The sequence below is a fragment of the Equus quagga genome, chromosome 5 (genome assembly GCF_021613505.1).
Source record: "Equus quagga isolate Etosha38 chromosome 5, UCLA_HA_Equagga_1.0, whole genome shotgun sequence".
In the NCBI taxonomy this organism is placed as follows: Eukaryota; Metazoa; Chordata; class Mammalia; order Perissodactyla; family Equidae; genus Equus; species Equus quagga.
The window spans coordinates 112462559-112488995 of NC_060271.1; the positions used below are offsets into that span (position 1 = coordinate 112462559).

At 33.6% G+C, this 26437-nt stretch overlaps 1 protein-coding gene across 12 annotated transcripts in view; it reads right to left on the reverse strand.

Moving 5' to 3' along the window:
• The window catches only part of BIRC6 (baculoviral IAP repeat containing 6), a 221425-nt gene that overhangs the window by 112291 nt on the left and 82697 nt on the right, over positions 1–26437 (reverse strand). For 5 of the 12 annotated variants that reach the window (XR_006888703.1, XR_006888704.1, XM_046662165.1 and 2 more), the window contains 17 exons: positions 22374–22520; positions 17953–18140; positions 16809–17141; positions 16467–16566; positions 14339–14553; positions 13965–14173; positions 13289–13635; positions 12428–12647; positions 11790–11923; positions 10915–11052; positions 9014–9141; positions 5514–5645; positions 4454–4669; positions 3689–3872; positions 2913–3068; positions 1388–1521; positions 587–740 (listed from right to left, as the gene is read on the reverse strand). Coding sequence is in view for 10 of the 12 variants with exons in the window: in XM_046662165.1 (XP_046518121.1) it covers positions 587–740; positions 1388–1521; positions 2913–3068; positions 3689–3872; positions 4454–4669; positions 5514–5645; positions 9014–9141; positions 10915–11052; positions 11790–11923; positions 12428–12647; positions 13289–13635; positions 13965–14173; positions 14339–14553; positions 16467–16566; positions 16809–17141; positions 17953–18140; positions 22374–22520 (3135 nt within the window). In the remaining 2 variants the exon portion in view is untranslated. The remainder of the gene's footprint in view (positions 1–586; positions 741–1387; positions 1522–2912; positions 3069–3688; positions 3873–4453; positions 4670–5513; positions 5646–9013; positions 9142–10914; positions 11053–11789; positions 11924–12427; positions 12648–13288; positions 13636–13964; positions 14174–14338; positions 14554–16466; positions 16567–16808; positions 17142–17952; positions 18141–22373; positions 22521–26437) is intronic. The other 7 variants (XM_046662162.1, XM_046662159.1, XM_046662163.1 and 4 more) reach the window with 6 other exon arrangements.

Below are 26437 nucleotides of genomic sequence, written 5' to 3' on the forward strand. Positions count from 1 at the left end.
TTTTTTTTGGTGAGGAAGATTGTCGCTGAACTAACATCTGTGTCAATCTTCCTGGTTTTATACGTGGGATATGCTACAGCACAGCTTGATGAGGTCCACACCCAGGATCTGAACCTGCGAACCCCGGGGCCACCAAAGCGGAGTATGCAAACTTAACCACTAAGCCACCAGGCAGGACCCAAGAAAAGATTTCATTTAAAAAAAAAAGGTCTGATACATTCTACATGATTAGAAGAGTACAAAAATAATATTCAATGTGGTTTCATACAGTTTACAAATAAAATACAAGTTTATTATAAAAATACATAAATAAAAGCACAATTAATTAAAATTACTGGCAAACTCATGTGACTCATTAATGTATTTTGCTAGGTGTGATTTTGAGAAATAAAAGATGGACCATAAATGGAAGCTCCTCCAAACTGACTGACAAAGAAACATACAGCTCTGAATGTCACTTTCACGGCATGTCTGTGATACTAAACCCTCTCAGCATATACTCAGGCTTGACTTCTCAAGGGACAAAGCGTACATAAATTTAGGATTTAAGAACAGCATACGCCTTAAGATATGAACACACACTTACCCTGAGACACTGAAACACTAACTGTCTGTGATCCATTCTTCTCTGTATTTGCCGGTGGCTTTGCTACAGGAATTCCAAGACCTCCAATGTAAGGATTGTAATTGTAGGTGCCATAATCAGCACCCCAATAGTCATACCATGTACTGCTTATTGGCTTAAAAGAATAGAAAAAAACTGGTTTATTTTTGCCTCTTTACTAAGAGTAACATATTATTCATCTTATCTAAACTCAAACATGGCTACAAAATAAACATTCTCCCCACCCTTTAAATTCCCAAATCTTAATGATCTATAGGAATGGCTCAGTCTCCTCATTTTATACCAAAATACAAAAATACCTTACTTATTTAAAACCTGAGAGATAACTAGCATCCTTAATAAAACTTCTTACACACAAAAAGAATAGCTATGAAGTATTAGGGGTGTACCTCCTTTAAAAAATGTTGAGGCTAACATAGAAGTAGAATCTGCAATGAACTCAGCTTGGGTAAGCTTAAATTCTGCTTGAAATGTTCATAATCCATAACTTTACTTCCTCATGCTTATCAGTGGTTCTTACTAATATATAAAATAATATTAGTGGCTATATTAATAAAGTGATATAAGTTTTCCTTACACTATCCCACTGGTATTATTAAAAAACTACTATAGCACCTATAGCAATCTAATGCACTTTGAGTACACTGAATAATGGGTTACATTTGGTGATAAATATGTATACTTTCCTCTTTTAAGTAATTAATAAACCAAAAGTGTAAGATAACAGATTTTAATTGGAAAGAATACTCTAGTGTATCATACCTTAAAAACTTTGGCTGCAAGAGGATCCTTTTCCAAATCAATATCTAAAGGATCAATGTCAACTTCCATTAGATCTTGAAGTAGCTCAAGATCAATTTCTTTATCTTTTTCCAAAGAGGAAAGAGGAGGCGCACCTTCAAATAATTGAAAGTGATTTTATTGATGGAGTATATAACATAAAATTTAACCACCATGTTGCTTTTAATTACAGAAAAAGTTATTTTACTTGTATGTAACATATTTGTTTATACTGACATAAAAATCTCTAAATTTTTATACTTGACAATTAAGCATAAATATGCAACTGGAACACATAATATGAATGCAATAATATTTGATTTCCCAGAAAAAAAATCCATGGGATCAGCCTTTGTTGAATCAAGTTACATTAACTTAGCTACTAAAAACAATCATTAATCATTTCTAGAATGAATAATATTATTCATTTTGTTACCTCCAATATGTAACTCATTATGTTACATCCAATATTTCAGGAAATGATACCCAGTATTAAAGTGAAAAGGAAAGATTTAAGTTATAAGACACCTACTCACCTTATTTTTCTATTATGAGTTAGAAATTATTTTGCTCTCAGATGTCTCCAAATTCTTAATTAGCCTTCTATGCCTTCCAACCTTTACCCTCCCGTCCTCTCACCCTCTTGTTCAACATATATTTATAGACTGCCTAGCAAATGAAGATTAATAAATCAAATTTCTACCCTCCAATAAATGAAGAGGTTCAGAGGTGAGGGTAAACAGTACAGAAATTAAAAAAAACTACAACATAAGTGCTATCAGAGATAATCAAGAGTGTTAAGGCAGCACCAATGGCAGTGTCCAACTTTGCTGGTGGTGATGGAAAAAGCTTCTTGGAGGAGGGCATGCTTTATGGGAATCTTAGATAAGAAGCTCACCATGCAAATAACAGAAGGAAGTCTATTCCAGATAAAGGGAATATCATGTAGCAAGGATAAAATCATGAGAGAATGTAAGATTAAGGTATCACAAGTGGTTGAAATAACCACAGTTATCTGGCAAATATAGGGTAGTAATTAAAACAGTCTTGAAAAGCAGGGAGTGTGCCATGAAGAATTGTGCATGCTAAGTTACATGTATAGTTTCTAAAAAGGCAAAAAAGAAAACAGACAAAGAAAGAAACAAATACACCAAAAAAAAGTGGATCTTAAACAACAAGAGCCTTTAACCTTGATATCTTCACGACTGCATATCTTTAATTGTTTTCTAGGCTGTAATTTCTTCAACATAGCCAAATCAGGCCATATCAAAATAACCAGGACATTATGAAAGCATAGCAGTTTATTATAATGAGGATTAGTTTAGAGAATCAAAACAAAACATATTTATCAGGAAAATAACTGATACTGTTACCAAGGCCAAAGATCTAATAGAAAAATATAGAAATTAATTTTATACTTCACTAACATTCTTAATTTTGAAATATATTTTCATTTAAAAAAAGAGCTAAAGGATAGTTTAAATGAAACATAATTCAAAGAATGTACCTGTCATATCATGTGTTAAAGGTTCATCTATAGTTTCCAGCAACTGAACTGAGGACTGTTGAAGGGAGTCATCAGAGTCGCCAGCTGTTGCACCTACATCCTCACTCACAGTTCCTTCCTCCATGGCTTCTGCAGCTACTGGAGCCAGTAATTCTCCTGTATGTAAGGAGACAGTCCTAACTGCTTTAATAATTTATAAATACACATCCAAACATAGGAAAGTCTATTTTCTCCTCCAGTTTAGAGAATGACAGCACGTATGCTCTAAAAACCATAAAGGATTCTGAGGCAAACGGTTCCCCACCTACCTAAGGAAAAGCTAGAACCCATGGCATTACCTTCATATTGTAAAGACAAGTAGCTAGTAGAAAACACAAGACGTATAATATGAACAAGAAGTTGTTATAAACACTTTACATATATTAACACATATTCACCAAAACAACTTATAAGAAAGGCACTTTTTTTCCCGTTGTTTTATAGATAAAAAACAGGCAGAGAGAGTACCTTCGTCAAGCTCACATAAAGAACTAGTAAGCAGCTGACTGATGGTATTAATAGTGAAGCTGACTAGCTCCGATATCCCTGCACTTTAACAAACTGCTCCATAAAGACTTACATTTATACAAAAAAGTATTTTTTGTATAAGTGGTTGCTACTGCTATAATGTTAAAGAGAGCTTTTATACTTTTGGGGGTTATAGTATCCTTTAAAGATTAGTCTAGCAATAACATGCTAATTTTGACATACCCTATGAAAAATAAATCCTGACAAACCTGCTAAAATATCCTGTAGCATACAAGTTAAGGAATACTGAGCCCAAGCACCACCCCAAGATATATCTCCTCTATTGAAGTCAGTTCCAACCAAAAGTAATAGCAGTCTCTCCAGTTGGGGTTCATTCACAATCTCACATAGATGTATCGTCGGCCTCGTGGCATTCGCAATGCGTGCAAGAACCTGTAATACATTTTATAAAATCATATACTTAAATAGTAATTACATGTTTTCTCCAAAAATAAAGTGTTACAGTTTTCAATGATGAGATATGCTTTTGGTATCAAAATAACTACTTGCCATGGGATGCAAAAGAAACTAATTTCATGGATCGAATATTAAAATCTGGGTTGAGTAGTTAAAAACAATTTCTATAAACAATGAATATGCTACAAGAAAGCCTTCAGGGCAATGAAATCCTCACATGACTATAATTCGACACTTATTTGTATATTTCCTATTTTAATTAACAGAAAAAAAGTAGGTTGGAGATAGATATATCCCTATTACCTACAATTCAAATCTACATTAATCTAGTTTTAACCTGATTAAAATACAAATCAGGTATCCTGAGAAACAAGAGACAAAATATTTTTTAAATCTTTCAAAGGACAATAAAAACAACTAAATTGCATAAAAGGAAAACCAATAAAAGCACTATTATTTCTATTAATAAAAAAAATCAATTAACAACTGCATGCTTTCTTAATTCTTTTACTTACCCTAAGTCTATAATTATAAATTATGCCTATTAGTTTACTTACCTTACAAACAAATAATAAAAGATCTGCATGACATGTAAAATCCATGGAGAGGAGAAACAAGACAAGCTTCTGCACTACTGAAATACAACGTTCATGGGCCAGAGTAAACGGAAGTGGTTCTATCTCCGGACTTTCTTTTGTGGTTGTAACTTCTGTGTCTAAATTAGAACGGGACCATTCTGCTGTCCGACGTAAACGAATTAAATCCTTAAAATGCTGTACGGAGAAATTTACAATACTTAAATCAATGTTTATTGAATGAAAATTCTTTCAGTACAAATTTATTTATGAAATGAAAATATTCACTCAGAAAACTTACTCTTCTAAAAAAAATTTTTAAATAAGTCCTAACCTTCAAAAAGCAAGATTATTAAAAGCTATGCTGACCAATATACCTGAGATTCTATTTTAGAGTAAGGTATAGGATATATAACAAAATTCCGGAAAAGTGAAATTCCACAGAAAGGCTACATTAAGTCAAATCTAACATCTTAAACATTACCAAACATCCTAAGCATAATTGATAAAAGGTGGAAGGTAAAGAAACCTATGTAACTTCAATGATCGAGCATTAATTTCAGTGATTTCAATATCTAATGGAAGAACTATAACTTCATTATTTATAGAAACACAATGTACAAATTTGGTTGCTACATATAAATGTTATCCCCCAATATTAAAAAAAATACATATCAAGTTATTTTTTTTTAATTTTATTTACCAATCATTGAACTTAATATTTACTTAGAAGGGACACATTAAGAAAATTGTACACTTCCTTGAGTCTTTTATCTTTAATTTAATGTAACACAATTCACTTTAAAACAAATACACTAGAAAAATATTCTAAGTCCACATTTATCATGTATTTCCTTGAGTTAAAAGCTACCTTCCCCCCCTTAAAAATTGTTTAGAATAGATTTTTCTGTTGATAAGCAAAATAACATATATTTAAATTTCCTGATCATTATTAAAGATACTTAACTACTCAAAGAATTTAAAATACTAAAAGGAAAGTAAGTTTTCTGAGATAATTACTTTAAGAAGTAACAGGACATACCTTTGAAGTGGCCTGCTTTAGTTTTGCTTGCTCTACCAGAAGTTTATATGATGATCCTTTGTTACTTTGTATTTTTTCTTTTTCCATCTGTTCCACCAAAGCCTTCTGTTTTGCTTTTAGTAGGTTAAGTTGCTTTAGAAAAAAAAAAGTTAATCTTACAGCTAACAAGACTAAAAACAACAAAGTAAATTATAATACTCCTCACAGAATAAGTAATTCCCTGAAAGGTCCAGTTTTAACTGTGTTGCTGATAAAAAAAAAAATCATTTCCAAATCCCAACTACAATATCTCTCCATGTTACAATCAAGAATTAATCAATTCCTTACCCATGGGAGAAGCGAAATAACTGGAACACTTTCTTATGTGAGCCACTCATGAGACTGACTGATAGATACTCTTTCAGAGAGAGGATAAGAATTATTTAAAATACACGAGGAAAACATTTTTTTTTGCAGAATAGTCTAAGTTTTGCTTTTATGGAAATCTCTCTCAAGAGTAGCACATTTTTTGATCTGTATTTTTTATTAATTAAAATTTTTATTGCGATAACTGCAGATTCATATGAAGTTTTAAGAAATAATACAGACAGCTCTTGTACACTTCACTCAATTTCCCCTGATGATAACATTTTGCAAAACTATAGTCTAATATCACCACAGGGTAGCGACATTGTTACAATTCACCAATCTTATTCAGATTTTTCCAGTTTCACTTGTAGTAATTTGTGTGTCTGTCTGTGTTTCTGTATTTTAGTTGTATAGAATTCTACATGCGTTGGTTCATGTATCCACCACTACAATTATATGAAAGAGTTCCATCATCACAAGGTTCCCTCATATTGTTCTTTTACGTTACCCATCCATTGTTCAGATTGCCCACCCAACTCTCTCCTATCCTATCTGACCCATCCCTAACCCCTGGCAACCACCAGTCTGTAGCAATGAGCAAACAGACCAAAAGGGAGAAAAAAATCTCTGCCCAGCAAAGTCTTAAGAATCTGTTGAATGACTTCCCCATATAGCCATCTATGCAGAACATTACTCTAAACAGAAAGTCAACTAGAAAGTTATAACCATAATTATAAATGAATAATTTAGTCAAGAACTTAATATACCTACTTTTCAAAGAATATTTCTTAAATTTCTACTATTGATACATATTTCTGTTATCAGGAAAAAAGCAATAATAATATATTATAAAGAAATATCCATTTGGCTGTTACCTCCATATATGAAGATAAACGTATCCTAAGTTAAAACCAGCATGCACATGTATGAAATAATCAATACATGTTACGTGAACGTGTAAAGAACTACTACAAATCAGTGTTTCAGAAAATTGTTCCAAAAGTTCTACAATTAACATACACAACTACAATCAAGAAAAAATATAATTTTTATTTTGAAACAACCAAAATCTTAATTTAAATCACTGTACCGACATTTCTGCTCTACAATATCTCACAATAAGTTCGCAACCTGATGACCAATCACCCCCGAATACATTACTGGTATTTCCTAGAAACAAGAATCTTCTCCACAAACCATGATACAACCATGAAAATCAGAGACGTAACACTGATGCACTGCTACCAACTTTTCCTCAGACCCCATTTTAAGTTTTGCCAACTGTCCCAATAATGTCCCTCATAGTAAAGAATAAAATAGTGATATTTTACTAAGAAAAATCCACTGGGTTATATTCTAGGTTTATCTTCCACCTTCATATCCTAAATTAAATACAGTAAGCGTACTATTAAGTGCTCAATACATTTTAACTGGATTTGAAAGAATGCAAACTAGTACGACCTAAAATTAGTTGTCTCAACAAGAAAAAGAGTTGAGGAAAAAGATTCAGATCAATCTTCTTGCAAAGGATCGAATAGTTACCTCACAGCTGAAAAACTTAGAAGTGAAAATAAACAATTTGTTGCTAAGCCACTTTCTAAAAACAACCCAAAGTTTTCATAAACTTGCCAGATCCTAAGGGTTTTCATATAAAATCTCATTTCATCTTAAATCAATTATATAAATATTTAGTAACAACACACTAGGCTCTGTACCAGCTATCAAGGATATAGTCTATATCCTTGTATCTAGTATAAGAGAAAGAGGAAGACAGATTTTAAAAAGTAATTATAATAAAGTCCTAGCTCCTAAGAATCTGACATTAGCTACAAACCTCACTTCCACATCAAATGCACATCAAATAAATTTTATGTGTAATTTCAAGAGAGATCATGGAACTAACTGAGACAGAAACCACAAGAATCCCCAGGCATCCTGCAATTAAACCACATTTCTAATATATGATATTTTCTGTGAAGGAAAGAGTGATTGAGGGAACGTTGTGTGTGTGTGTGTGCATGCATGCATGCATGCATTTGCACACTGAAGAAGCAGAGAGAGGAACACATATGCATATTTGTTTATGCTTCAAAGAGGAACAATTAAAGAATAAACCAAAAACTAAAAGGTTCATCAACAAGAAAATGGATAAACAGATTTTGGAACATCCAAAAATGGAATAATGGTCAGGAATAAAAAAGAACAACTGATAGACTCAACAATATGGATGAATCCAAAAAATATCATTTTCAGCAAAAGAAGCCAGGCATAAAAAAGCACATTTCATTTTGAGCAAAAAAAGTCAGACAAAAGAGCACTCTGCATGATTCCTAACAATATTTTAAGAAATCATTTACTCACAGTGAAATGCACAAATCTCATGTTAAACAAAATTAAGAAATCCCAACAAAAAATTGTGATGAATACAATGGAATGAAAAATATAGGATACACAGGGAATATACTGCATGGGGTATTATCCTAATTTAGAAAGGGAAGACCTCTTTGAGGACATGAACATGAACTAATGCCGGAAAAATAAGTTAGTGATCCAAGCAAAAGAGTCAACTAAGTGGTTGGAGGAGAGGGGGAAGACTTGGCACATACAAAAATCCTGGATGAGAAAACTGGTGTGGGTGGTCCAGGAACTCAAATTCCATATGGCAAGAACAAAATTCAAACCTGAAAGTTAGAGGGGCAGATGATAAATACCCCAAAAGCAATAAATATTAAGGAGTTTTACCTTCATCCAAAGGTCAACTGGAAACCACTAAGAATTTAGAGAACTGATAGTATCAGGTTTGTATTTACAAAGAACTATCTAGAAGCAGCATGAAAAATAGATTGGCTTGAGAAAAAACAAAGGCAGAGAGGCCTTTTGACCAGGCAAAGGATAATGATGGCCTCACTTAGAATGGTAGTAATAGAGATGTGATGAGGTAGACAGTTTAAAGGACATCACCAAACATCTGTAAACTTCATATTCCTGCTATCTTAGAAATAAGGAAACTCAGTGTCAAAAGTATTAAATAATTTCCCTAAGTTAAGTAGCTCGTTAAATGGCATATCCAGGATATGATGGCAAGTATATCTCATGCAACCTCCGAAGGAATGTTCTCAAACATTAATATTTTAAAAAGTATTGAAAATTACCTGTTTATGATGAACTAGCTGCTTTCTGATTTTTCTGGAATATAATCTATCAAGGCTACTGCTGCCTTTGGAAGATCTATTTATGTTCTGAGTATGTAGATTATTGTTAATAAAACTCCACTGGTTACCTACACAGCAAGGAAAAATTTTATTAATAATTCTGTTAAATGTGATTTTAAAATACTTTTCATACTTAGAAAACACAAAATTATAAATGTGCCAATCATGAAAAAGCATTTTTAAAGAAAATTAAGGAAACCATTATAAAGAAATTGCTAGGAAGATCTGACCCTAGAAAGGTTAACCTAGACTCTAAAAGACTTTAAGACCAGAGTTCTGTCTCCAATCTTTCTTTTAAGATAACAGCCAGCTATTTCTATAATTGTTTAAGATTAATCTTTGTACAACACAACTTTGATAATGTCAGTCAATTTTAACAAAAACGTTCACTACTGGCTCTTTCAAACTCAAATGCTTTTGTGCAGGGACCCAAAGAAGGGGTACTCAATTAATTTGACTTAATGACTGCAAAAAGAAGGCTGAATAGTTCAAAAACCATGCTGCGTAGCTCTACTTATTCTCATTTTTTGGAATGTCTTCAGACTATTCTTCAAGCATCATTCTGCTCAATTCAGGCCTACTTCTACCACACTTTAACCATCTCCAATTATTTGTTCATGTCTGCTTAGTCTAAAGATATCTTTTTCTATCTCTATATCCATTTGTCAAGTCAGTTCAAATTCTTCAAACCCTAAAAAACAAGTTTTCCACCAGTGTGTTTCCATTGTGTCTGAATGATATAAATAAAAACTAAGACCTCCAAGACTATCTGGTATATTCCAACTTTATATTGTAGCTATATTTCACTCTGTCTTACCTCTATATCCTATAACTGAATAAACTGACCCACAGACATACACTTGTTAAAAAAAAAAAATTTCCTGTACACGAGAATTCTCTACCCTCTTCCCAAACATAATGTGCACCATAAACAATTGATTCACCTATAAAACATCTCAAAAGATCTTTAAATACTAGGATTCTGACAAAATAAAACTCCAAATTTTATGGCATTTACTGGCTGTATATCCATATTAGATGTCACTATTTCAAATCCTTTATGAAAAGTCTTGTTAACTTGGAAGAAGGGAAGAAGGCAATTTGTCTGGCAGTTTGATTTCCTTTAATTTTTAAATTTTTCTGCGTCTCTAGCTTATGGAGAAAGGTTACAACTCAACAAAAAAATTGAGAATTTCTGTATCTAAGCATAAAAGCCATTTGTACTTAATCAGTAGAACTATACTTTATAATGGTAAACCGAATGACACACTACACTAAAATAAAATTACAAGAACTCTTCATAGATGTCCTTTTCATAACTATATTTATATGTATGCTATTAAAAAGCACTTACAAGTATTTTATTGTTTTTTTTTTGAGGAAGATCAGCCCTGAGCTAACTGCTGCCAATCCTCCTCTTCGTGCTGAGGAAGGCTAGCCCTGAGCTAACATCTGTGCTCATCTTCCTCTACTTTATATGTGGGACGCCTACCACAGCATGGCTTGCTAAGCGGTGCCACGTCCACACCCGGGATCCGAACCAGCAAACCCCAGGCCTCCAAAGCGGAATGTGCGCACTTAACTGCTGCGCCACCAGGCCGGCCCTAAAAAGTGTTTAAATGAGCATAGAGGAAAATCTTGAGAAAGGCATGATTCTATTTAGAAACTAAAAGCCATATTCAGACAAGGGGCTTGTCCATAAAGTCTTTCAAAAATAAATTCTATCCTTAAACAGATTCCTGTTGATATTTTACATAAATTATATGCAGCTGGAATCTCCAGACCAACAGTGCACTGTCACTCAAAATCCCCACCAAGAGATTATTATAAACTTCTGATACCTGTCAGAAACCTCTCTCTGTCTTTACCATTCAAAGGTTTCTTTGCAGCTGCGGCTTCATCTTCAACAGTTGCCACATAATCCAGCAACCTGGACACCAGCATAACAACCCAACTGATCATGGGAATATCTAGTACTCCTATACAGAGATGAGAGGGAACAAAATAATCAGGCGACTCTAAGAGTCCTAAGGAAGTCTAATAAAATAATTATGAGACAAAACATTTTATAAGACCGAAACACACCATATCATTACTAACACTAATATTTATTTATAAGCAGCCTCAAAATTAGACCTATGGCTACAAATTGAATAATACATTAAATCTAATGGAAGATACAAATGCTTCATGGTACAAAAATAAATTCCTAAGTGTACGGTGAATCCAAGAGATGAGAACTTTTAAACTAGAAAACAAGGAATAAAATGCTATTCTTAGACTTACAGACGATTGAAATAAAAAATCTAACTCTCGATTTATAATTCATATAGCTTTAAATTATGTTCTAAAGTTTTTAATCCACTACTTTTTTTGCTCATATGAAATTCATTATCAATAATCAGAACAGCAACGGTGCCTTAAAGCTTAAACTTAAATCAGAGAGTTGATTTTAGTTATGACAGCTTAGAAAAAACATATTACAATTTCTAAGTTCAAAATTTAAATAATCAAAAACTAATAGATTTAAAAAGCAATAACCATATGGCAGTCAATCACATGAAGGCTGGTCATTCTAAAAAGTCTCTATCATAAAAATATTAACAAAATGTGCAGCAATGAATATTAAAATAAGTATTTCAGACTAGCCATTTTATAGAAGTAGTATTTATACAAATCTTATGTTTTTACTAAAGATCACTGCTTTAAATAATACCTTCTGTCCTCCTATGCACGGGTAACTGTGGCTGAAGAGGTGACAATAAATTATCCAAGAGATTAAGTAAGCTCTCTAATACTCCACTATTACTAAGTGATCTTTGACCAATGCAGGAAAGTAACATGAAGACCCTAAAAAAAAGATATAAATAAAATACCCAGTATGAATCAACTTAATTGTTCACTTTAAAAATAATTTACGCTGAAATTTAATAGAGTAATGATAGAATATTTGGTTCTTAGCAAGATTTGTATCTGAAGCTACATTAACATTAGGCTCTTTTCAAGCTATTGGTTATATTTTTCTAAGTTTATCCACAAGAAATCAGGTAGAGAGAAATTTAGCCTAAAAAAGCAGATTTAACATATACAGTACACGATCTAATAGGAAATACTTGCAAACACAGATCTATAAACTCCACAGATTCAATCAGGAAACAAAAGAAGGCAGTCTTGTTATGTCACGTATAACCTTCTTCAGTATGCCCTTCACTGGGCATTCCTCAAACTGTGAAAAGCCATGCTTCATTTCTCCACACTCAGTATCCACACACATACACGATTTCAAAATGTGAACATTGACGGTGAGAAGCACAAATCACTAACAACAAATAATGCCAATATTTTCTGACCTACCTATCCTGCGGAAAGATGAGAAGCTGCTCTGAGTTGTACAATTCCTGAAGAACATTAGAAAGAAACTGACCCCACCATCTTTCACCACCACAGAGTTGAACAAGCAGAAGACCGGTATGTAATCGTATCTTGGGGGTTCCACTGATGCACAAGTGTTTAAAAAGCTCTTCGCAGGCCTGGGCATGAAATGTGCTCTGCAAAACTGCAGGAACAGAGTGTCCTATTACAAGAAAGAAAACAGTAAAAATTCCTATTTACGTGTATGCTGTAATATCAAAGTCAGCATGCCTAGATATGTTTTCTTCTTTACCAGCAGTCAGTACACAATTACATTCTACTTGTTTTGCTATTCATTTATTCACTCCTCATATACGGAATTTTAATTGCTGAATACTTGAGGAAGAGATGAATTAGCACTTAATTATATTTCTTACATGTGGAATTGGGTGTTATCAGATGGCTGTGTGAGTGAGAGTGTGTGTGTGTGCGTGTGTGCGTGTGCATGTGTAATGATCAAAAGTAGCTCCTAGATAGAAAACAACAGTCCTACATTAGATTAGCAATTTACCAATAGTTGTGTAGCTCCTGCACTTTTAAACAGTATCTCTTATTTTGCCAGTAACACAATGATGTGGCACATCAACAGCAGAAACTCAAGAAAAGAAAGAACCAAAAATCCATTTAAGAAAAACAAATAAAAATCAGGGGGAAAAAAATTAGTTGACCAAAAAAAAATCAATACTCACATTAGAAAGGATACCAAAATTAACAGTACTCAGGAAATATTAACACAACAAAACACACAACAAAATCACATCAAATATATTCACAGCCTTTAAAATACTTAAGCCAAATACGAACCATTGGAAGAGTGAAGAAGGCTGAGCAAAGTGTCCAATAAATATCTGATGATAGTACGCAACTGCTCTGTGGAAGACGTCTGAATTAAATCTTTTGGATCTGATGTTTCACTCAACATCTTTCTACTTGCACCTAGAGCTACTCTGAGCCTCTGCACTGCATTATGAGCCAAATTTAGTTGAAGCTGCAGCTGAATACAATCCTGATAGGCAGAAAAAACTCGACTGTCTTCCTCGACTGCCTTGTCTGGCTTTCGCAAAAAATATTGTGCATTGTTGGCACTGTTGAGAGGAGGAAGATCGATACTTTGCAAAAGAGTTTCCAGTCGATGACAAGCTAGATTATACCTATAAGTAAAAAATAAATGAACAAGATAATTCCTGCAATGTTCTCTTGGATGTGCATGTACAAATATACACTAAAAATTAAATCTCTAAAACAAGTTAACATACAATCACTAAAAAGAATTAATCAATTGGTAAATACTAAATAGAGCCAATTATTTGATCAAATATATTAATGCATTCAATATTATTGTAATGTCCTAGTGTCCTACTTCCTTTTATTCTTTTATATACACCTATAAAAAGACATTTCTTGACAAACATACACACAAGACATCATACAAAATAAAGGATTTCAATAATATTAAAATGTACTGCAATTTTCAACCAACCTGCACTGTATATCCTCCTGAAGGGCAACCATCATTGCTAAATGCTGGTCAATTTCTGGTTGGTTTGCAGATTCTCCCTCTCCCCTTAGAGGATCATGCATTAACTTCAGTTCACTCTCCCAAGGCAAGATATAGGTATGACCATAGTAAAATCCTAAGGGGATTTTGGCTCTGGCATTTGTACTTCCATAACGTCCAATGACAGTGATCTGAAATGAAAAATTATAAATATACATACACACTCATCTGCAACAAAATCTGAGTAATGTATTTAAAAAGATATAGTTATGGTTTTTAATTAGATGTCTGAATATTTTTCATAACTTGTCAGAAACATGGAAAGCATATCAATTCACTTTCTTGAAGTTCTTTACCTTCATGAATCTGCACACAGGAGGTGGTATCAAGTCATGAAGAATTAGTGAATGGGTGCTTATATCAGTTGCCACTACCAATCGCCTCCCATCCACCTCTTCTCCTAATGTCCAAATGTCAATTGACAAGGAGGCCAAGTCTCCACAAGTGGGAATCAATACATCCGTCAACAGTATTGGTCTGCCAAAATCCAAGGTCACAAATCTCCTTGCTCCTATGAGAGAGAGCAACAGTTTGGAACATTCATTGTAAAAAATATGAAATCAACTCACTAAACTACAAATAAATGAGAAGAAAAGTTAGTAAGTAACTATTCAAAACTTTTCCGAAACCTCAGTCTACGTTAGTTTGAACCCCAACTTAAGTAAAAATATACAAAAGTTTACTATGAAGGCAATCAACTGTATATATAAGCTTAACTTAAAATATTAAAGCAAAAAAATTAACTGAGCAAAAATAATACATAGATTAATTCTATAAAGTACCTATCTGCTCATCTTTTAGCCATTTGGTCTTTTTTTTTAATTTCACAACTAGATGTGCTAATGACATCAAATTGTATTACTTGATTTTAGTTTTCTTAAGCCTTGTCTAACTTCTTATAGAGTTGCATCTTAAATTGGTGTTAAGATATAAAGTAAAAGTACAAGGCTGAAACGACATGTAGTCACAACTACCACAAAAAAATTTCTTAGGAAAATCCTCCAATGGAGACAGATACAGCTTATCTCAAACAATGTTTTTCCCCACATCCTGACACATCCCTGTCTCTTCAGCTCAGTAGATGAAGTAGATGGCTTACTTTTAAGGGCCACACTAAAGAGGTAGTATGTCTCTTTTGTGTAAGCACTAAAATCACACTCAGCATGGTTGAGATGCTCACACTAATGAAAGGAAAGGATGATCTGAGAGGAACAGAAGAAGGAGCACATTTGCATCTCTCATCTCACACACATTTCAGGTGACAAGCTCAATTAGTGAAACAGTATGCAGAATCATCAATAATATCATAATTCTTTTCATTCTTTATCGGGTTGAGGTGAGGTAATAACCTTACCAGCTACATTTTACAGTGAAGGAATCCAACTAAATTAAACTTCTAGGACTAGTGCTACTCTTGATGGAGCTAGTTTAAAAGAAAACAAGGCAGTTACCAATACTCTCCTAAACCGAAAAAGTATTAAACAACAAAAAACATAATTCTCCTCCTTAGGGGCTTATGTGTCACAGTCAATTCCATAGATAAAAAAATCAAATCACAGTATAAACAACTGCTCACATTTCATAAGACCACACAACAACAAATTTCACTCAATGTTGTAAACACTAACGTTGTTACCAACGAATGATTAGTTAGGCAGAAAACACCATTAAGACTTTTGCTATTTTTTTAAAATTCTCTCTTCCAAAGAGGAAATAGCCCACTGCAATAAAGCGAATACAATTCAACTGCTCATATAATGAAAAGTGATAGAGTAAGCACTGTATTCAAGTTACTTCCTCCTATAAAACATGCCTAAGGATTTTGCTGAATACTTCTGCTGTTGAAGCCAAGAACTAAGAGTTGATAGGATTATAAGGTAAAATTTATCTATAGATTATTAGTAAACATGCTCTAATTGAAAGCACCTATCCCAATTACAGGTCTCTAGCATATAAGCATGGTACAAGCTAAGGTAAAATTTGAGTCATCCAGAGATCATGAAGTGTTATTAATCTTACTCAGTTATTATAATTAGTAGGAATTCTGTCTGCTATTCTCAAGAAATGGTTCCAATGCCAGAATGCTGGTCTTAGGAATACTTCTTTAAAGTGTAACTTCCACTGTAATGGCAATTGAGCAGCTACAACAGACAGATAAGTCAATCATAGTTCAACAGGTGAGAATCACATACAGATCAAATCCACTGTTTGGACAAAATTAGTGAACCTACTTAGCAGCACTCTTCTAATCAACTTGGCAAGCACACAGCTTGAGCTTTATGTAGTGCTTATTGGTAAAATGTACTTACCCAAAAGCAGATGCTTGCAAAGATATTTGCAAAGGAAAATCAAACTACTCAATACTGAGTCCTCAAAGGGCTGGAACACTAGGCAAAAAAATATTTTAATAAAGTCAAAGATTACCTGAATGCATTCGCTCTATAATAATGGACTGGTGAGGTGGAGGTTGAAGAAAATGTGAAGCATGAGAAATTGCAAGGGCAAGACCAGAACCAAGTGGATTCTAGAAAAGAAAAAAGTATAATTCCATATTGATATTACTCTTGCTCTACAAAAACTAGTAACCATAATATCAAATTAACAGGTTTCATTTCTTGATGTATATTCTCTAATATTTTATAAAAGAAAATAATCTAATTCAATATATCAAGCTGGATAATAAAATTTTTCCTTCTAACGTTACAGTATACATCAAAATATTTTTAAATGTCTAAGCGAACATCTATTTAAAATATAATAATTTACCATTCGGGACTTGTTGGAATTTTTGTTATGTGCAGCAAGATTGACTGTTGGGGGATCAATAACTGAGCCGGGGAAAAGCTGTGCAAGTTCGGCATTAATCACAACGGAAACTGCTTCATTGGGTGGGGTGAGTGGTGGAGTCATAAAAAGTGGTGTTGTTTTTGGAGTGGGTGGAATAACATCAGATGGATGAATGAAGAATCCAGGGGCTGCCACTGGGTTGGAAGGCACAGAGTTGTGAACAGGACCTACTGCTGATACTGCTGATGCTGCTGACGCTGCTGCAGCTGCTGCAGCTGTCGTCTGATGTAATTTGGCTTCCAGCTTTGCTTTCTGTAAAAGAAGTAAAAGCAACAAATATAGACCAATCCTGCCTATCTTAATACTACATAATAAGTATTGTGTACTTCACATACAATACACATGGGGAATACTACACGGGTACATATTATGAAGATAAACATGATTAACTGGATTCTAGTTAAATAAAAATGAAACTAAACTAAAAATGGACTTAACATGATGGAGTATTTCTTTGCTATATAAATTTTGTTAAATATTTGATACAAAATTTCCTGAGTATTGGGAACTAGGACTTTCTCAAAGTAAAGGTGGAAAGGAAGTAGAAGAATTAAATGTAAATAAGAAAATTAAGCTCTCCTCAAAACAAAATATTAATTGGAGGTGGATTCTCATGATGCATAACCTGATAGAATTTATCACCTGGAACTGCATAGGCTGCATTTAGATCATGACGAAATCTCCAAAACAACTGTTATTATAACTGAATTTTAATTCACATTAACCTAATTGGTCTTTACAAGGTTTTAGGTTCTTCAATCCATAAAAATAGTAACTGGAATGTTTGACCAAGAATGTTTAAACAGAGTAAGAATGAATTTTACTTAAAGACTGCAAAAAAAGAAACAACTATATTCCTGCAGATATGTATCAAATAAAATGCACCTATATAATTTTTAAAAATTTAAATATATCACAGACATTACCTCAATTTTTGTAGAAAATGATTAGCTCAGATCGGTCACCCTACTTTCCTTTATGAAAATAATGGTCATTTTTACAGTACTTTTTCAGCTTTTGAAGTTTAGAGACAGCATGAACAAAGAGCCAAATAGTCTCCAACCTGTTGCTGAAGCTTCAAAAGCTGCTGCTGTTTCTCTTGCAGCACCTGTAGCTGTTGCTCGGCTGAAGCCATTGCATGAGAGAGAGACTGCAAAGCTACCTGGGCTGCTGAACTCAGGGCTGTCGAGGCTTCCCCAACTGTCCCAGATGAGAGTCCACCTACTGCAGGAGTAACCCCGAAGGAACTCACTGGCATAAGACAAGGGGAAAAAAACAAAAGACAAAAAACCAGGATGAAGAAAAAGTTTACAGAAAAACATATACGCAGTATACAATTTTGACATTAAAACTATAGTTACTTTTCATTTTAAAAGATAGGAATCTAGAGAGTATAAATAAGGAAATCTTAATGGTAAAAGTATATTGATAATAGTATTCAAGCTTAAGGGATTTAGAAATAACTTCTAAATCAAACAAAAAGTAGTATACTTTTGAGTTTAAAAATATCTTCAGCATAGAAGAAATTTCATTTAACATGGCTAAAACAAAAATACAAGAGTTATCTTATTACACAATTTGAGCATAAGAAATAAACTAAAATTTGCTTTACTAAGTTTTCTTACAACAAAGACACCTCCTTCTCCCTCCCCCAAAACACTTGAAAAGACCTTCAATTATAAGAACATCATTTAAACAGAATGACGACACATTTCCTCATTTTAAAGCACAGCCTTAGACAGAGAGTCTAGCCCGCACAGAACACGTAAAGCAATGTTTCCTACCATTTGCTCCCCAGAACAGTAATATGGAAGAATCATGTCCCGTGCACAAATAAGCCTGACACCTACTGTTTACCTATGAACATTATCATCATTAAAGGTCTATGAAATATTACAAGTTAAAAAATTTCTTTGACTTTCTTTTTCAATGTTCTTCAAATATGCACTATAAAAGAACTCTTTTCCCATTATATATTTACCAATATTTGAGGAAAACATTTTGGAAAAAGCTGAGATAAAAATTTAATCTCACAAATAAATCAAACAGCTCAGCACAAAACAAGTAGAGGCCACATCTAGCAGGAGCATTAATATTTGCATTATACCAGGCCTTTACTAGAAAGTTCTACTGAGGAAGGATAACTGCTACGATAATAGAAAATGCTTAGTGTCCATTACCACATGACACAGTTTTAGTTAATTACTACATTCAACAGATGAACATCCTGAGAGGCAGATACCATGATCCTGTTTCTTAGTTGATTAAGTAAAGAATGGCTCAGAGAAGTTACCCTGTAGAGCTGACAGTGGTACAACTAGGATTAGAACCAATAGTTATGTGAAACCAAAGCCAATGTGAGGCACAGTGCTAAATATGGAACTTATATCAACTCATCTAATCTTTGTTAGTGTAGCGTACTCTGACAGTTTGGCTTTTCTTTTCATAATGCAAGTGCCGGACTTAAGCTTTGATTGTGGAGGCATCCACTTCAAAGGCGGCCATCTCGAATAAACACAGCCACACAACTAGATAAACAGCCAGGATGCGAGCATGCCCCCGCCAACAGGCTCCTTTATTTTAGGGATCCTGTTTAATTCAGATAACTGGCCATTTGGGCAGCTTGGTTTTTTTCCTTTCTTATTCTCTCTTCTCTTGCTTTAAATTCTAGCTCTTACCTTTTAAATTCACCAATAAAGAGTGAGCCCGCAAAACCCTCAACCCCAATAAAAGCAGGACCGCAGGCCCATTACTTGCTCTCTCTCTCTAACCATGACCTCGCTGTGTGCCCCCGTGGCATGGTTTGTCCACTCTAGGTCCTGTAACTAATAAACTTTTTTTCTTCAAAATTTCCTAATGATTATTACCGAAGGGCGTCTTGCAATCACAGTAAGAACCACAAGAGTCAATCTAGTCAGAATATTGGGTTGGAAAGGGGAGAGGTTGTGGGACGTTTGCTGGGGCCCAACCCAGGTGAGTGCTCCCAGGCATTTCTAGCTGATTACTATCCATACATAGGGTGAGATCGATATGCTGAGACTGGCACAATACACTGCAACGGCACATAGGTAGGTACTACTGTCACTCCATTTTACAGATAATGAATCTAAAGTTCACGGAAGTAATGAAAAGGAAAAAAACAGGTAATCTGAGAGCCTATCTTAACATCTACCAATGGCTATATTATGCCAGGATTCAAATAATCTATAAAAAAACAATTAAGCTATAAACAAGATAGTAATAACAAAACTGCACATAGCTTCTCACAATTAAAAATCTCAATTAAAAATCAAACACATTTATTACAGTACAGCCATACTACGTCTTATTTAACTTACACAAATTCAACTATATAAGCTTGGTCAAAGAAAAAAGCAATCATATCTCATATGAGCTGTATGCCCCGAAACGAAATCTATCTGTTTCATGTAGGGTTTCACCAAAGCAACAGCTATTAACTCCAACTCGAGGGAAAATTATTAGACTTAATGAAGGATTTATGTTGTACTTTCTGGGTAATTTAAGTGATTTTCAATATTAACCATGAGTATTTTAGCCCTTTATTGACTTTAAAATCTAATGCCCAAATAATATTTATGAGAAAATGAATTAAGTCACTACAGACACATAATAGACATAAATAACCCAAGGAAAACAAGTCATCCTGCTACTATAAAACTAATTTAAAAATCTTTTGCACAGCCTGAGTTTTCAATAATCCTTTTCTATTTTTATACAAAGGGCCTCAAAAACTAGCTATCAAAAAAAGAGGTGAGAACAAGACAAATTCCTCTGCTAGTGGTGGTTTCAACCTGCACGGAATAAAGAGGTGATTCTTCTATAGACAAACTACCTTTGCAAAGACAAGACCAGTTCTATTGCTTGCTTTGAAGGAGAGGAAATGGGTAGGGAGTATGATGGAATACTTTTTTCTTCAAACCTAATCTTTTATCTGTTTTAAATTTTATACCTTCTGAAAACATTACTTATCCAAATACATGATTTTCTTAAGATGAAAACTTTAGATACTTAATTTCATAACAGTTCCAAGAAAGAACCTGATTTATAACTAAAGAGTTCTCTGAAAATTCAATTTCTTGTCATGGCATATTTCTATTTCAGTGTAAATGTATACGTTTCTACAAAATGACTATAGAAGTCCAAGAAAACAAACACAAATAAATTTTGACCCTTCTGGCATCTCCATATAAAAGAAATATTAGATTTTAATTTCATTTTAAATTAAAACTCTCATCTTAACTACATAAGCCATGAATTTCACTTAGTGGTTACTTCCACAATTTTAAGACATAAGATGCTTCTGAATAAAAAGGCACTCAAATAAAGAACTGACAAGTTCCTTTTAAAACCTTCTGCCATTCTGGAGACAACAACAACAAAATTAAATTTTTCATAACTTCGCAAACTATTTTTACTTTGTGTTAAACTGATGAAGAAAACAAAACGACATTCACTTACACAAAATCACCAACAGCAGAATTAATTCAAGACAATATTCAAACCCTTCCGTGACTGTAATATAAATATAAAACCATGCACCAATTTTTTTTTTAAGATTTTTTCCTTTTTCTCCCAAAGCCCCCCAGTACATAGTTGTGTATTTTTAGTCGTGGGTCCTTCTAGTTGTGGCATGTGGGATGCCACCTCAGCATGGCTTGATGAGTGGCGCCATATCCGTGCCCAGGACTCAAACCGATGAAACCCTGGGCTGCCAAAGCAGAACATGCGAACTTTAACCACTCAGCCATGGGGCCAGCCCCCACCAACATTCTTAATTATAAAAATTTCAATTATTTGTGACAAGATAGAACTAATTGTACATAACACTGATCCTACAATACGAGGAAAAAACAAAGAAAACAAGGTGTACAAAATAAACACGAATTCCCATTGATTACTCATTCATAACATCAACACCACCACATATTCAACACACTCAAATATTAGTTCACATATCCAAAGTTGCTTTAAACTAGCTGGAAAAATAGTATTCCCTATTCACTCATTCTCACAACCTTCTCAAAGACATTATCAAATACACTTTTAACTCTGAATGCAAGAAATAACACTTTGATGCCAAAACTACACATAAGACTGTTCATCAGTTGATGATTATTGAAGTTGGGTAATGGAAAGATAGAGTCTATTGTACTCCTTCCTCTACTTTCATTATGTATGATATTTCCCAAATTAAAGGCTTCTAAAAATGCACACATATAAAAACAAAAAAATTTAAGACAATGTTCTAGAAGGTAGGAAAAAAATCCTAAGAATTGACTTAGAAAAGAATATGAACCTACCTATGATTTTTCCCCCAAATGTCCCTCCTATTAATAAGCTTCTACTTAACATGACAGCAAAGGAACTTAGACACATTATAAGCTGATATTTAAATACTTACATATCACTATTACAGCATAAAATATATAATAAAAAATGTATATAATAAAAGAAGGTATATACCAGTAAACGTACTTGCATCATCCCTTTCTATTCTGGTTCCATCACTAGTAGACACACAAGTAAAGTGCAGGGGTTCAACTTCTAGAAGTCCAGTGAGAGATGTGAAACTACCTTCAGCAGCTGTGCAACTACTGACCTTTCCGTTTCCTAATATAGAAAAGAGACAAGTTTTATAACACGTAAATTAATCTTAAAAAAACAATAGTCATATCAAGAATTACAGCTGCTACTCCAATTTTAAGTAGATAAGATGTATAAACACATAATCTTTACACAGTGCTTCAACAATAAACAGAGTATTAAGAAAACTCACAAACAGGAGTATTGATAGTAGTTTCCTTGCTACAAAAGCAGAGTTGCATAAAAGCAACTTAGTGGCCATTCACATTAAGAAGAAACAAGAACAAGTGATTTAGGTTTTAAACGAGGAAAAAACAATAAACCAGCTACTTACATTAGCTATTGCCCAACTTAAGTATGTATAAAGTCGAAACACACTCTGTGATGTCAACTGTATAAATATTACACTAAATAAAAACTAAAGAAACATTCCAAAATAGTAAGATCTATTCATAAAGTTTTCTTTACATTTTGTATATATTATCAGTTCTCTAGAATGAGGCATACTACTGTATAATCATAAAAATAAAATCACATGGTCTCAACTACGTGAACAATAAAACCACAGCAATAAAACCACAGTACGAAAACTGGATGGAAGAACACAAAAGAATTAAGAGTGCATGTGGTATTGGCGGCGGTGGGGGGGGGAGTTACTTTCAGTACTTCCCAAATTTTCTGGAATTAGCACTACTTTAAACAAAATTCTTTAACAAAGTAAAACAGAAACCAAAGATAGAAAGAATGGGGAGATATAAAAACTGTCATCAACATCTGAAGGACTAAATTAAATGCAAGACTAAACTGTCCTAGCCTTGTTCTACAATGTCCCATTGGTGTCCAGCACAGGACCTGACACATAAAGTTAAAAAAAAAATCTGTTGAGCACTTACTCAATGAAAGAATAAAAGGACGGGACCCAGTCCCCATGAAATACATATTCTGTTACAGGTTACTAGGCATTAAACAACTAATTATACAATTGAACTTAAAAAAAAAAAGTGCTATTTTTTACTTAAGTGAAGTTTAAAGGACTAATACAGTAAGTCAAGGGGAAATCAGGGGGAAGAATAAGAGATTTTTATGTAATTATTCCATTGGGGCAGGGGAATGCAGGCAGAGGAAACAACAGGAGTTAAATCCCTCTAGAGGAAGGAATATGGCACATTAAAGGAACTGAAAGAACAATATGGCCAGAAGAACATTTCTCAATCCTAAGACCCCTCCACAGATCTTAAAAATAATTAAAAACTCTAAAGGGCTTTCATTTATGTTGGTTGTATATATATTCATATTTATCATGGCAGAAATTTTAAGATGAGAATATTTTAAATACTAATTCATTTAATAGTAATAAATGTTAGATATAAAATAAATATCATACTTTGATGAAAAATAACTCTTCCAAAACAAAAATAACTTAATGAGAAGAGTGCCAACATTTTACATTTCCACAAATCTCATTAAAATCTGCCTTATCAGACGGTAGCTGGATTTTTTCTGTCTGCCTCTGCATTCAATGGGTTGCAATATGTTGTTCTGGGAGAAGTATATGAAAAAAAATCCAACCCAACACAAATATGTAGTTGGAAAAGGAAAGAATATTTTAATAGCCTTACATATTGAAAAACTTAAGTGTTAGTTTTTTAAAGATTAGTTGCAATATGGTATCTGAAATCTTATCAATAAACTTCTCAACCTCTATTACATTAATTGGCCTATCTTGTACTTTTAAGGAATCTTGTACCTATGCATGATGTTGAAACATGCATGATATTGAAACATCATGCACTGATCATTTAGAAAATATTGGTTTACCACTGTATACAGATCTTCCAAATGTTAACACATTCCATTATATAATATCAGAAAATGCCATTCACTAATATCATCGTAGCCCATCAAGAAAGTCTTTATGTACATATTGGGAAGCTGTCAAGTGCACGATAGAGGATACAAGTTTTCCAAAATTCTAGCCTTTGCTTAAAACTACTTACAACATCGGCAATAAACACTATCAATTGGATAGACAGTGACAGGCATTTTTAAGTTCATTTTTGAGACAATACCTACCAAATAATTAAGTCTGCTAAACATATTTTGCCTGCCAGTGATTCTTGCAAATAAAAATAGTGTACCATGAAATAAAGCAATGAGTTCGGCCTATAACTCAAACAACTGCATGAGAGCATTTCCTTGAAACAACCATGGTTCTTCAGTATGCATATTTCCCATCTCATACTCATGGGTTCAAAATTTAATAAAATTCACAATTTTTACTACTTCATCAAGGACATTTCTAAGTGAAAATGATATATTTTTTATTCTAAGTGTGTAGTGAAGAACATCAAGCTTTTGCACAATCAGTACAAATGTCAATGCAGTGGAATAGGCAAACAACACTGCTCTATCATGAAAACAGTTGACCTATGGACTGCCTGAAAGGAGCTTAGAAACCCTGAGCTGGTCAACGGACCACACTTTGAGAATCACTCGGCCAGAGAAAGGATACTAATAGTGGCAAGGTAAAGAGAGCCAGATCATAGAAGACTTTATATGCTATATTGGAGACTTTAGACTGCAGAGTAATGGAAAACACGAAAAGTATTTTAAGGAGAGACGTAAAACAATGAGGTTTGCATTCAAAACTGGTAGCACTCATTGCAATGTGGAGAATGTACTGAGGCAAGGCATGAACAGATGCAGAAAAACCAGTTAGAAAGCTATTATTGTAGTCTAGCTTCAAGAAGACTGTGGCTTAGACTATAATCATGTGATCATGGGACGTAAGACAGTTAGGCAGATATGAAATATACATAGGTAAAAAAATAGACAGGACCTGTTGAGAGCCTGAATGTGAAAGATAAGAAAGACAGAGGTATCAAGGATGACCTTCAGATTTGTTTTGTGTCACTGATGCCATTAACTGAGAAAAGGAATGCTGTAAAAGAACTAAGGGTGAAGAATAAAATGATGAGACATTCATATGAAGACTTACATCATGATTTCTAAGTCCCTGCTTCTGAATCTTCTATACTGAGTGTGCCTGCTCTTGTAATTTAACTGTCTGCTTGGCCTGAGCTTTATGGTCTTCCCCTTACACTCTCTCCATAATAGATCTCATTGTATCCTAAGGTATACGGAAGGCTTCTACATACCTAGTCCTAATCTCTCCTCTGAGTTCTACTCATAAATTGATGTCACTTGGATAGAGAGAGATTGGCATAGAGTCTATGTCATCAAACAGACAAAATAACACATATACCCAAGACAGCGTAAGTCACTAAAAGGCAAGTAACAGATCAGTAAGTATAGTATGATCTCTTTCATTAAAAACGTTCATGAACATGTGTAACAAGCAAGACTAAATGGCTAAACATACTGTTAACAAAGGTAATCTAAGAGGGTGGAGGGGTTGGAGTTGAGGCATTTTACATTTTACTTATATTTCTATATTTGATTTTCCTCTTTTGCTTTTTTCACAATTCATAATTTACTTTAACACAAACAAAACTGAGACTAACTCCTCAAATTTACTTTTTAATGTAGTAATTAATATGTTTACAAATAAATTTTCTGACATTTTGGTTTACTCATAACATTTGCAGTAAGTTCAGTACGACAAAAGGAAAAATAAAACGGTCATCACTTTATCTAACAAAACTAGATAAACCAAATTCTAGCACTTGAAAAGATTATACAAATAGTGTTGTATGTTCGATCCTAAAAGCATATTCTTCAGAAATGTATATAAGGATACATGCAACACTGTGTACAAAGTTTGCCTCAGGAAAGTGTAATAGTAGATGCAGAAAATTATTTTTCTTTCTGCATCTTTGCTTATTAAGTATATATTAATTTTATTTTTTGAAATACGAAATAATGTTCTTTGATTTTATGGACAGCAAAGGCATACCAAATAAAAGTGAAAAGACTGGCACCTG